This window comes from Hemiscyllium ocellatum, chromosome 29, assembly GCF_020745735.1.
Source record: "Hemiscyllium ocellatum isolate sHemOce1 chromosome 29, sHemOce1.pat.X.cur, whole genome shotgun sequence".
In the NCBI taxonomy this organism is placed as follows: domain Eukaryota; kingdom Metazoa; phylum Chordata; class Chondrichthyes; order Orectolobiformes; family Hemiscylliidae; genus Hemiscyllium; species Hemiscyllium ocellatum.
In genome coordinates, this window is record NC_083429.1 from 43,457,065 (window position 1) to 43,470,663 (window position 13,599).

General features: G+C 37.5%; 1 protein-coding gene across 3 annotated transcripts in view; it reads left to right on the forward strand.

The window, feature by feature from the left end:
- The window catches only part of cadm1a (cell adhesion molecule 1a), a 408,277-nt gene that overhangs the window by 361,983 nt on the left and 32,695 nt on the right, over positions 1-13,599 (forward strand). For 2 of the 3 annotated variants that reach the window (XM_060846705.1, XM_060846703.1), the window contains one exon: positions 10,137-10,169. The exons of the other annotated variant lie outside the window; for it this stretch is intronic. In XM_060846705.1, coding sequence (XP_060702688.1) covers positions 10,137-10,169 — 33 coding nt within the window. The remainder of the gene's footprint in view (positions 1-10,136; positions 10,170-13,599) is intronic. 3 annotated transcript variants of the gene reach the window in all.

Consider the following 13,599-nt stretch of genomic DNA (forward strand, 5'->3'; position numbering starts at 1 on the left):
TGGAGACAGTCAGACAGCAGGGAAATGGACATTTTGGTGAAACCAGTCCATGCTGAATATAAGTGGGTGGCACGGTGGTTAGCACTGCTGCCTCACAGTGCCAGAGACCCGGGTTCAATTCCCACCTCAGGCGACTCTCTATGTGGAGTTTGCACATTCTCCCGTGACTGCGTGGGTTTCCTCCCACAATCAAAAATGTGCAGGTTAGGTGAATTGGCCATGCTAAATTGCCTGTAGTGTTGGGTAAATGTAGGTGAATGGGTCTGGTTGGGTTGCACTTTGGGGGCCGAAGGGCCTGTTTCCACACGGTAAGTAATCTAATCTAATCTCAAACTAAACTAGTTCCACCTGCCCACTCCTGGCCTATAACCCTCTAAATTTTTCCTATTCATGTACTTATCCAAGTGTCTTTTAAATATTGTAACTGTACCCCCATTCACCTCAGGAAAACGTCCATTAACCCAATCTATCATGATTTTACAAACTTTAACGTCGCCTCTCGATCTCCTACACTTCAGTGAAAGGGGTCCCAGCCAATCCAGCCTCTCCTTATAACTCAAAGCTTCTATACCTGCAACATCCTGATAATTCTCTTCTGAACCCTGTCCAGCTTAATAATATCTTTCCTATAACTGGGTGGCATTTGGGAGAAAAAGTGGGGTAGCATAGAAATAAAAGCAGCTAGTCTCTATTGTCCTCAACCACAAGATACAAATGGGAGTTTTCACTTCAATGAATGGATCAAAGTTAATGAGATTTTAACTGAAGTTGGAAGATTTGCCTATCTTTGGCTGGAGGGAGTGGTGTAGCCTTTGCTATGGAAGTCCATTTGTGGATCAGATATAATCCTGCTGATGAATGAATAAGGAAAGAAGGTTTTGAGAACAGAAAATAACTTTGGATATTGTTCATGGAAAATGATGTGTCCATTTGCGGGACAGGGCACAGTACATCTGTGGAGGAAGATTTTTGATTATTTCATCAGTTAACGAGAGGATCTTTATTGTAGATTAGAGTTTAAATTACCCACTGTCGCTTTTAGTTTGAATATTTAAGCAAGTCTTAAAGCTTGAAAGAAAATGCAGAGGTCACTGAAAATTCAGATTGGTTTTTAGATGTTATCTGTCACTGTGGGGATTGTAACAAGTGCATGGAAATATGAGGCTATTAGGTTGAATGACAGTATTTTTGTAGTATTAAGAAAAACTTAGAACTATTTTGTGACCTGTCTTTTTGGTTAAGGTATTTGTGCTGCATTTTCCCCTTGAATCAACATGGGTAAACCAGAAGCGATAATGCAGTCTAATACGAGATCATGGCAAACATCCTGGGATCATTAATGATTTTTTTTTAAAAAAGTTATATTCTCATCACTGCACAGCGAATGAAACTTTTTTTTGTGAAGTGATTTCCTGTTTCATGGAAAGAGTACACTGTTTGCACGGCGATCATTATTACCTCCTGAAGCTCTGATGGTCTGTGAGATCTTGCAATAAATTCTTATTGCCATTGGACTGAAGTACTACATTTGAAAATGACTACATTTTTCCAGGGGAAAAAAATTCACCAGTTATTTGGCATTTTCTTCAATGTTTCAACGACCAGTTACAACCAGAAGATCAATTTGAATTAACTTCCTGATTTGCTTTCTCAACCAATAGATATTCATGATAATCAGTGAGGGCAATTTCTGAAATTGATTTCCTTGCTGTTTCAACACAAACTGCTGTACTTGTCCAATTCTTGAACCAGCATAAATTCTCGGTGTTTATTCTGGGCAGGCACAGTGCTGCAGCATTGTGTTGCTTCCATTTTCTCTTCTCCTATAGAAAATCCTGCCTCACCTTTCAAATTCTGACCAGCTTTTCTGTTTCTCATCTGATTATCACTTACAAGATCCTACAGGATATGCATTGACTTATTTGTCCTTGTCACCCACTTCATTATAATCAAGAATGTTATGACAGGATAATTTTGTGCTTTTTAAGATTGCCAGCGACTTACTCGTGTCTATGAAAATCAAACTGTCAAAGCACTCTTCAGCGAGGAGTGGTTATTTTTGCAGTCACAAAACACTACACAATTTTGTTGGTCCGAGATTGGATGGGGTTGTAAAACATACCTTTTTCTTTTTTTTTTAAAAAATACTTTTGTCATAATAAATTGCTTTTGATTTATGGCACATTCATTCAGTGTCCTTGTGTTGAGAATAATAGGATTCAGAATTGTGAGTCTTTTGGTTGAAAACCTACAAGTTCAACATGGGCTGCCTCTCATATAATGTTCCATTAATCAGGATCTGTTGAAACCACTACTTATGCAAGCAGTGGTGCTGACAAAATAGTGCCTTAACTGTGCTGCAGATTGATGTGTGGGTGCAGCAGAGCATGGTCATGAACTGGTGCATTGTGTCATAGCAAGAGAACATCAATTCACTCCTGCAGGTCCCAGTGCTGCGATGGGCAGGTACCAAGTGTAAGGTAGGTACGTCAGACGAGAAGGAGTCTGAGGAAGACTGCACTTGATGTGCCATGAACAGCTTGCTTTCTAGCCACCTCCAGTGGCATTGGCAGATTCCTGGAACCAGGTTGCCTCCTGTTTCCTTACTTAAGTTCAAGGGCATGAAATGAAATGGATAAAACTTTTTAAAAATTTCATACATCTGAAGAATGTACTTACCGCAACTCGGAAACAAAGTTGGAAGAATTATTTTTCATTAATTCTCCATTATGCTGAAGAAGCAACCCATAATATTCCCTCTTCAAAAAGGTTCTTGGGTGACTAAAACAATGTGGGAGCACAGTTTTTGACGATTGTCATTGGTTTGACTATTGAAGCATTCAATCCAGTAGATTGTTTGTAATAATAGGTATCGTATAGTTGATGGTCCTTTGTCAAACTAGAAGTTCTCAATTCAGTCAAATAGTGAATTCTCCCAGCTTTGTTCAAAACAATAACTTTGATCTCAAATCCAGATACTGGTAAAATGTTCTCAGATTATAATACAAAGAACAGTTCCTATGAACAAGTCAAAAAAAGTAAGGAAATAAAAAAAACACTGTTTCAAGTGCATGGTGTGTTTTCAAGAGCCGATGATGAAGATGCTATTCATTTTTCTTGAAAGAGTTGCTTAAAGAGCAAGATTTCCATTTTATTGACGCATTGAGGACAGATGTGATGTATTCTTTTTTTTAAAAAAGAAAATCTAAATGCAGCTCATTATTCAATGCTTAAAGGCATCCTCATTAATGGTTTTGTAATTAATAATGCTGTATGGTTGGGTTATTAATGGAATTCCTATTTAAAACTCAAATGCCAATACAACAATCCTATTCCCCATACCTATGATCAGTACAGAGAGCCTGCTGCTCTAGTTGATTAAGTTTACGGATTCTTGCAGTATTGTTGCATGACTATTTCTGGGTCTAACTCTGTAATGCTGCATGAAATACTTTCTAACGAGGCATGAATTGTATAGACAATGCAATTGGTACAAATTCTGTTCACACCTGGTTAGTAATTGTAGTTCAGATTTCATTTGTTTGAAATTTATTTCATTAATAAATTAAGCCAAGCAAATTATGTTCTTTTAAATCTAGGCTGTTTCAAAAAAAAAAATAATTTTGAAGGAGCGAGAATTAATATTTAGGATAGATTTTCATGCCTAGAATTGTATAAGTTAGCAATTTATCCCATTATTTTGGTGGTTTTGAAATAACCAAATACAGCATGCTAAATTATTCCAAAGTCTTTTTTAATTAAATCTTTCTTGGGAATGCAAATATTACCTCACCCATTACATTGAACAGAGCAGAAGAATGTTTTATAAAATGTCATCCGGTTGTGAAAACTACTTGTTCTAATTTAGCAAATGATGCATGGAAAGTAATTTCTATTTAATAAATGTTTCTTTAAGCAGAATTTCTAATATGCTCACTGAATATTTTGCAGCTTCCCCAAATAAATTGGCCCAACCATTATCCTTCAGACCTAGAATTGTTTTTTCATGTTTTAATGCAATTTAAACTGCCTGGCAGGTTGTTTGCTTCATTGGAAATCTGTTAAGTGACCATCTTTTAAAAATCTTATTCCTATCTGTACACTTCAGTGATCTTCGAGGAGCATACTTTAGATTGTATTATCAATCTGATCAGGTCACGCATGGTATTTTCTCCAGTAAGTGTGCTTGGTCCCCACAACATAAGTCTGTTTTTACTGTTGCTGTTTCCCTCTCCCAGCTGATTTTTTTTTCTTAAGAAAAGCGAACAATCTTTCATCAAATCCAGATGGACTATCTTGCATGTTAACCATGTTCTTCAAATTAACATTCTAAGCTAGCTTCAAATTACATTGAAATAATAAGGATTTTGGGAACTAGCTAATCAGATATATTTGAAATTTCTAAGCTTCTGGAGGGGAAAAAAATAGGCAAATCTGAATAATGCATTAACTTGTCCAAGGCATAGCTTAATCAGTTCAATCTTACAGAAAGATGCAACTTTACTGACACTCTTTAGACTGTCAAAGTAAAAAGACATTTTTAACACAAAATTTAGGTAAGTTAGAGCTCATCTGTAGATAGCTAATGAGAAATCTGTCACAGCTAGTAAGTGGCAATATATAGCACTGATGATATTAATAACTTGAGTGAATGACAGCAGAGAGACGTGTTTTACCTTCCAAGTACAGGTGTATTCACTTCATCCATCTAAGTTTAAAGAAAATCTGACACAAAACCAAATCTTGCAGGAATCATGGAATCTTATGCCCATCGCTGGCTACAACTCCTAACTTTGACACTAACTTGTTTTGGCACCAGAAAAAAAATACCCATCTCCCTCAACAACCATTCTCCCTGCATCACCATTGCTACAAGAATTAGCAAGCTGTTTGCACATGGGAGGCGTCATCCCATCCTTACTCAAGCCCTGGATGCTTTACTGTGGGTATCAAATGATGGTGATGCAGAATGGGAGATGGAACCCCACAAACCATCTCCACTCTTAAGCTCTCTTCCCAAACTAAAATCAGTGCATACAAAGGGTAACTGTTGTCCTCAAGCAGCATTCTGGCTTTAACCCTGTAAAGTCTAGGATTCCAATGTACCTTTTCTCTATAGTCTAGTTCTACAGTAGATAATGCCTTGAATTAATTGCAAAAGTTGCTACCATATGGAATTGTACATGATTACTCTACAGAATTGCTTCACTGCCAGTCAGCCAAAGCCACATGACAATGATACAAAGCAAGTGTCCCTTCCAGGTGGAAAATTCCAAGAATGGTGAAAAGCAGGATACTGCAGATATGAAAGTGTGAAACAAGTACAGAAAATGCCAGAAACGCTCAGCCACATACTGAGTGAACAAGCAAATTGATATTCTCGAGGTGGCCCCAGTGAAGTGAGGTTAAAAGATGCCCATCAGGAGTAGGAATTGTGGCTGATACCACCCACATAATCTCCAGCTATTTTATACTGTCTGTTGAAGAGGTCAGGCCTGAAACTTACTCTTTTTTCAGGCATTTTTGTTTCTTTTAGTCTTTCGTAGAGAGACACAGATGTACAGCACAAAAATAGACCCTTCGGTCCAACTCAACCACGGCAACCAGATATCCTAAATGAATCTAGTCCAATTTGGCCCAATACACAGATACCCAGTGTTTCTGAAGTGTTCTTACTCTGCCACCTATTATTATGGCCCAGACTGAACTCAGACAAAATATATTTTGATAGAATAGGCCTTAACTTTTTCTTAATTGAAATGATAAGTGTAAAGCATTGTATTGGATTCAATTCGATTGGCCAAGTTACCAGGCTTCAAACAAAATGCATTTTATTCATACACTGCAATTAAAATACAGATAAACATGAAAGAAATGTAACTATTGAAATGCTTAACAACATAATATATGTAAACTATAAATAATTAACTGTTCCAATATAGTAATGTGCCATCAATACATTCTTGGCAAATGCAAATTCAGTAAAATAGATTGTCTCAAGCATTTTTAGCAGCAGGAAGACTGTTTTAGCTATAACAGGGAGAGGAATAAAACTTCCACATTCAGCTTTAAGACCCTAATGACTACGACAGAGGATTAAAACATGAGAAAAAAATCCTGGTTCTGTGGGAGCTTGACCCCACCCACTCAGGCTGCTTCTATTGTTTCAACTTAATGTTTTTTAAAACCGTAAGACCTCTCAAGGTGTTTACCTTATTGGCCTTTGAGCAGACTGCTTAGCACCTCTGTCTCAAACATTCTATATTTTTTTTAAAAATGCAAACTATACCTCTTAGAGCCATAGTATCAGCACACTACCGATTGTTATTCTGTATCAGAAAGAAAATGGCTGTATGTGTCTCCTTCTGAATGCACGTTGTTGTCTTCATTGCCATGTGACTCACCAATCAGTCATTGGCTAACCACTAAGGACGATTCCATTAACTATACCTCAAGCAAGGTACTATTTTGCATAGGTTTTAAATTTAGTTGAGAGCAACTTACATTCACAATATTCTGTCCCTCAATTCACATATATTCACTTCTCATTTAAAATGTTTGAATCAGCTGTGTCTGATGATTAAGAAGGTTTTCTGCAATCAATCCAATATAATCAGTATTACTGCTACTTAATGAACTGATGTTGAAAATGCAAGCACTGTAATAGATATGCACACAGGCACAAATTAGCTTTCACTTTAATGCTATACTCCTTTTTAAAAAAATCTTTTGTCTTGGGTATGCATTCAAAATGAGAACCAATATATTGCATTCTCAATAAATGTTGCTACAATCTATTAGGAAAGACAGTACTATTAAAAGCATTGTTTTAAGATGCATTACCACGCAAAGCTTTTGCAGTGTGCAGCATGTCATAATATTACATATGATTTAAGAATAGCTTTCCAGAGACTTTATCAAACCAGATAAATGTTCGGTAAAATTTGCAGTTTTTGTGCATTTCAACCTTTTTTAAAAAAAATAAACAGGATACTAACAGATCAGTCCATTCCGTATCTTCCTCTTGCTTCTCACTGCATTTTATTTCCTGCTTCCAAGGTAAATATCAGTTGGTAATAGCATCACTGAGCAATTAACAATTGGTCCTGATTTATCATGTTAGTTATCCAAAAGTAATTCCAGTTTTCACCTTATCTGATTGATTTCATGCCTTCACACTTTTGGCAATTGAGTTTCTTGAAACCAAACTAAGTACCTGTGAAGATTGTAAATTAAATTGGTATTTGTCACTACTTTGTAAAGTCTCACTGTTTTGGGGAATGCAAGTTTTATTCTTGCCCTCCTTGACATTATATATCCAAACCAGCTCTCCCTGGCACAACTTATTTTCTACTTGGATTCTGACTGTTGAAAACCATTAGCTATTTCACTCCTTTTTCACTAAACGTTGGGTAGGTGTTTTCTGAATTATTCCTTAACCACTAAACTTCAGAGATTTTCCTAGTTTGCACAGAGCTATTATTCTTATTAATCGCTATTGAGCAGATTACGAGCATTTTCTGTGTTTATTACAGTTGAGCAATTGACCTTCTTGCTTATTATCACCCCATTACCTTTTACAAATTCCTTGACCATTTTCCTATACTTTGGAACTGCTCACTAGGACTATGCCATACGAATATTAATATGGCCCGCCTGAACACATTCCATGGTCGTCACATCGAATTTTTTTTTCCCAAGAAAAGTACTCTTAACAGTTCCACTTAACCAACAAGCGGTACTACTTCAGGTGAATTAATGTGTTTAGCATTATCACATTGCTACCTCACAGTCAAAGGACTGCTATTTAACTAGGACAGATGCCCTACTAATGTTTCCCTTTCTCTTGCTAGATCTGTTAGATAATTTGACCTATGCCTATAACCTGAGGTATTATTTAGATAACATCATTCTACTAAATGTAAACTCCAGTGATAAATATATGGAAGAAATACCTTCAGGCCAGTTGGTGTAACTAATGTCAGGTCTTTTCTACCCAGCTGGTATTAGTGGTTGGTTGGGAGAAAGGGCTATTTTTCAGCAAGGTATAAGAATGGGGTCAGAGAGTTCTTGACCTAACTGGACATGCTACAGTCTACACTGAATCAGCAGAGGGTGGACCATTGTCTGTATGGCTTGAGAATAAAACAAATCTTGGAGGTAGTGCATTGTCTTGATTAGCTAGATTGATGCCTGGACTCGGTAAGAGATATAAAACAGGTGGAACTATGTAAAATAGATTTGTATTCCCTGGAATTTAGAAGATAATGATGTGATTTGATTGAAAATTTCAATACATTAATGGTAACAGAGGGTAGGTATTTCTGCTGTTGGAAAATCTGGACAAGAGAACGCTATCTAGAAATTGGGATCAGAACCTTCCAGAAATGAAATAAGAAAATGCTACAATACAGAAAGTCTAGGTTGAAAATTTCCATCTGCAAATGACATATGATGCTGAATCAATTGTTAATTCTCTAAAAATTGAAACTAAGGGAAGGGAGCAAAGGCAGGCATGTGGAAGCAGTTCACTAGCCAAGACGTTATTGAATAGTGGGATAGGTTTAACGTGTTAAATGCTGTTCCTTCGTAGGTTAACTGGGCAGACAGTAACCACCATCTCCTCCTTTTGTAGTCTTCATCCAGGCAGAAAACTTAAGTTGTCATCTTTCCCACCAAAGGTGCACACTCAAACACAAATCCCATCTTCATTCTGTCTCAACACTTTATACTGTCCTGGGTGCCAGCACCCAATGTCCTACTGGAATTTAGCTCCTGCCTCCCCTTTCTTCAACCTCTCGTAGACCAGAGTGATAGAGAAAGCATTCCAGTTGTAAGAAACTGAAAGATTGGTTCGTTATTTATTTTCTAGGATGTCTCTTTAGACTATATTCACCTTGGACCTGTTCCAAATTTGTTAAATTTCCCCAGTAAAGTTAATTGACACTTAGAATTTGTAGCTGTAACTGTAAAAAGTTATCTATAACCTAGTTTTTAAAGAACGATTTATGTGTATACTTGAAATCTATATAGATCATAGTGCCAACCCAGCATTGAATAACTGTTCCATCAATTTGTAATCCCATAGCTGAAGAAACTTTATCTGACCAGCCAGTCTAAAATTGATCTGAGTCAGCATCTGCCTCATTGAATTAAAGCTGCAATTTGTTATTGTTCAAAGTAGTGTTTAAATGGATTTCTTTTTCCCTAATGTAAAAGTTTATACTTTTTAAATGAAGCAATGTGATTGGAAGGGAGAACAGGTTTAAGATAGCAAGTGTCACGTTTCGGCCATTTCCGCAAGTAGGCCAAGTCACTCGGGAGGAATTGATGGATAAAATCTTCAGGATAGCATCAAATTAGAAGGGATAAAATCCAAAATGTGCTTTGGAACAATGGTGTGACCCAAACTATTCCACTTCCTCCTAATTCGAGGGAGACAGCACTGAAGTTGAAAGTCCATCAAACTATTTTTTAAAATGCTGCTTATTTTTAAAATCTAATGCATTCAGGAGACAAGCATTTTTAAACAATTCACTTAACCGTTTAGGAACATCTGCTTTAAAGTTTTTAAACTTTTATAACTAGAAAATGTATTATTCCACCTCCTCCCCACTCTGGTCTGTAATGTGCTGGATTTGTAATCTACCAGTCAATTTAATTCCAACCATTATCTTCTATTGAAACGCCATGTGAAGAGACCAAAGAAGTTGAGGAAATGCCCATCGATGTACATTCTTGTGCTCTCCTCCATTAAATGAAAGGGCTGCATTTTAGCTGTTGAATGAGAAGTGATTTGATCCAATGTTTGTGCTGTTCAGCTGGTTTTAATGTAATCATTGCAACCATTATTAATCATTGTTGCCTTGACAACTGCAGTTTAGTGTACCATGTGACTGGGTCTTTTTAAGATGAGATGATCATTCACTGGCTTCTTTTTATTTACAGCTTTAAGGTCCCCCTCCCCCCTTGACCCCACCCTACTTGTTCAGAAATTTTTTAACAATCTAATTGTTGCTTGTTGTCATGGAATATCTTGAATGCTTGTTTACGTTTCTATTCCATTTTTCCCATCCCTGTGCATGATGCTCCTACTGTTTCTTCCCTTCCTCAAATCATCTGTTCCCTGTGTGTAGCTACATCGCCGACGACAGAACCATCAGCTCACGGTTGGTAAAACTTGATGTTTATTTCGTTACTTTGTTTTGTGGTAAGACAAGCCTTGGAGGGGGAGGTTGGCTCAGATGCACCCAAATACCAGGAATGTCTCTTTTTCTTAAGAATCTGGTTCATAAGTGCAGAGTTCCTCCTCTTCATCTTGATTTCTCAGACTTTCAGTTTTAACCTGTCTCTCAAATTGTTCATATTTAATTAAATCACAAAGTAGCAAGATCGAGCCATTGAAGATTCAGAAAAGGATGTGCAAAGTCATTCTTGGCCCTAATGACCATAGTTGCTTAAATACTTTGCATGGCTGTGAGCTGGAGTTACTCAAGAATAGATGTGATCGGCTCTGCTTTCTTGCTGGAGATCACTAATGAACCCTTTGTTACTTGTTTCAAACAGACAAATCTTACAGTGGCTGTCAGCTAAAGAACTCAAAGCAACTAATTGAATTAAAATGCAAGATAACAGGATTTAAGAATAACCCCATATCTGTCTCTCATCTGTCCAATTAATAAACTCTGAATCTTGATTATGTAAAGACATAATCTCATGATCAGTGCAGTATTTTAGCATTATGTCTAATTTTTATTTATTGTTTATCTGGAATTATTGATTGTAAAACTTTGCTTTGGCCCTTAAAAAGTTAATGGAAATTAATTTTAAATAAAATTAATCTTTCTATTTTGTACTCAAGGTTTCTCAAATTATCATTACAGTATAAATACTGTATTTGTATTGGCTGACTGTTCTAAGTTGCACCACCAGCTTTTGCTTTGCTCTCCATCTAAACACAAAAGGACAGGCTTGCCATCTACAGATAGCTAGCTACATTTGTTGTTACTAAGTATCTGACCAGGACTCTTGCGCTCACCCAGTGTTAGTTAGAAACTCTTAAAATTTGTCTTCGTACTGGATTACAATGACATGGCACCCATTACGAAGGCCGAAAGCTGCCTCCAAGAGATGTCTTTGAGGAGAAAGTGAGGTCTGCAGATGCTGGAGATCAGAGCTGAAAATGTGTTGCTGGAAAAGCACAGCAGGTCAGGCAGCATCCAAGGAACAGGAAATTTGACGTTTTGGGCAAAAGCTCTTCATCAGGAAATTTCCTGTTCCTTGGATGCTGCCTGACCTGCTGTGCTTTTCCAGCAACGCATTTTCAGCTCCAAGAGATGTCACCAAGATTCATTCCACAATGTGCACAGCAAATGGATCACTGGCCTAATTTGGGGATCTTGTGTTTCAGTTGGTAGTACCTCTGCCTCTGAGCTAGCAGTTCAGCATTCAAGCCCCTCTTCAGAACATAACCATGAACAAAGTGTTCAACAGGGTGATAAATGCCTATTAAATTTGACAACAATAGTCCCATTGAGCCCCAAAAGGGACAATAAAAATGTGCAATGTTACCCAAGATGCAAACTGGTGTGGCTGTAAAAGTACGCTGCTGATTTCTGGTGAAAAAATTTCTAATATTTAGTCAGGCTAAACCAAATATCTTTATACAATAAGACTCCTTTTCTTGGAAAATGATCTTCCAGACTTTGCATATTGCTTTTATTCCTTTATTAATGTCAGAAGCATTGAGCTAAGTTACTGGCTTGTGGATCTATTTGTCATGATAAAATGTTTGTTGATAGAGTCATAGTGATACCTTAATAGTGATTGCACCAAGCTTAGTTTTGTTTCACAGTTCAGTGTGTAGCTACAGCTTGTTAATTGAAATAAAATGGGGAAGAGTAACCATTTACAAATTCGTGGTCTCCTTGTTAAAAAGATAAAATGACTCTTTATATTGGATTTTTGGGAATTATTCTAAAGTGCAGCTAAGTAGAAATATTAACCAGCCAAGCTAACTCTTTACTGCCTCATCCCCCATCTTGTCAGGAAACAAAAACAAGCTTTGAATGTTCTAAAACTGACAGCATGGAAAGTCAAAATTTCATCAGGACTTGAGGATCAGCATTTCTTTCTGGAATTTTCTGAAATTAGCTATTAATAACATTATTAATATGCACATTTGTCAGTGATACAGTGAGCCAGTGTCAAGATTAAACAATCTTGCCATTCATCATGCCATTCGTTGAATGGGCAAACATCTGGCAAGGGAATTATAAGATGGTTGGTAGTCAATAGCAACGTCTTAGTATTTGAATAAATCCATTCATTATAGTTAGATTTAAAGCCAGCTGTTTTTGTGCAGTGTATTCTTTTCTTTGAAATAAAACAGCGTTAGGTGGAGTTGCTGGTAATCTTTTTGATTGAGGATTACAGTTATTGCATCAGTTGACACAGATTTAACCACACCACACTGATACCATCTTGTTGTTGCATTTTAGCTAGGACAGGGAGAGAGGGCTGTTGACTTGCAGTGTTACTGCATTAGTCCCTATTTACTTTGAGTGCATGACACCAATTGTTCTGTTGGCTTTTCCCAAAATGATACTAAACCAGGGACAGCACCTGACTGTCTCACTCTAAGGCTTGTTTTGCCACTTTGGATGACATTTATTATTTTCAGAAACAGCACAATGTTTTGATGCACACTCTGCTTGTGTTATTAGTCCACAGCTGTGTAGTCTAATATTGGTGTGTCTGTAGGAGGTAGGCCTGTGTTTTTAACTCCTACTAATCTGTGCATAATTTTGCTGCTTACTAATTGTGCCATTCAGCTGCTCAGAATGAAGTTTTAACTGTGAATCCCTTATAGTTCCAGATCAGGTGAGGTTCTAATTTTAAGTCGATTGTGCTTGGACTGAGGAAACAGAAATGACTTATTAATTTGCTCTATTTTTATATCACTGTCCTACTAACCAGATGTCATCTCAATAAAGTTGAGATTGTGGGATTTGTGTTAATGTGCAACAATGCCTGGCTAAGGGAAATGTGTTTATCTTTCTCTGTGCTGGGAAAAAGATAACCCTGCAAATTGGCGCAATGTTTAATCCACACCATGGGGTGGCACTACACCTCCCCATGTGGTGAACACCTGAGCACCAGAGGTGTGAAATACCTGTCAGTTTTCAGGGAGCTCTAATGCTGCATTGACAGAGACTTAGTGTTGAGTTATTTATTCACAATGTCCTATAGCTAATGACGCCTGATACTCAAAAGACATAAGGGTGACATGGTGGTTCAGTGGTTAGCACTGCTGCCCTCTCAGTGCCAGGGATCCAGGTTTGATTCCAGTCTGTCTGTCTGTCTGTGTGGAGTGTGCACGTTCTCCCCATGTCTGCGTGAGTTTCCTCTGGGTGTTCTGGTTTCCTCACACAGTCCAAAAATGAGCAAGTTAGGTGGATTAGCCATGCTAAATTACCCATGGTGTTCAGGGATGTGTGGGTTAGCATGGGTAATGCAGGTGAGAGGGATAGAGTCAGTGAATGGGTCTGGGTGGGATACTGTTTGCTGTGGCTGTGAGAAATTTTTGGGCCCAATGGC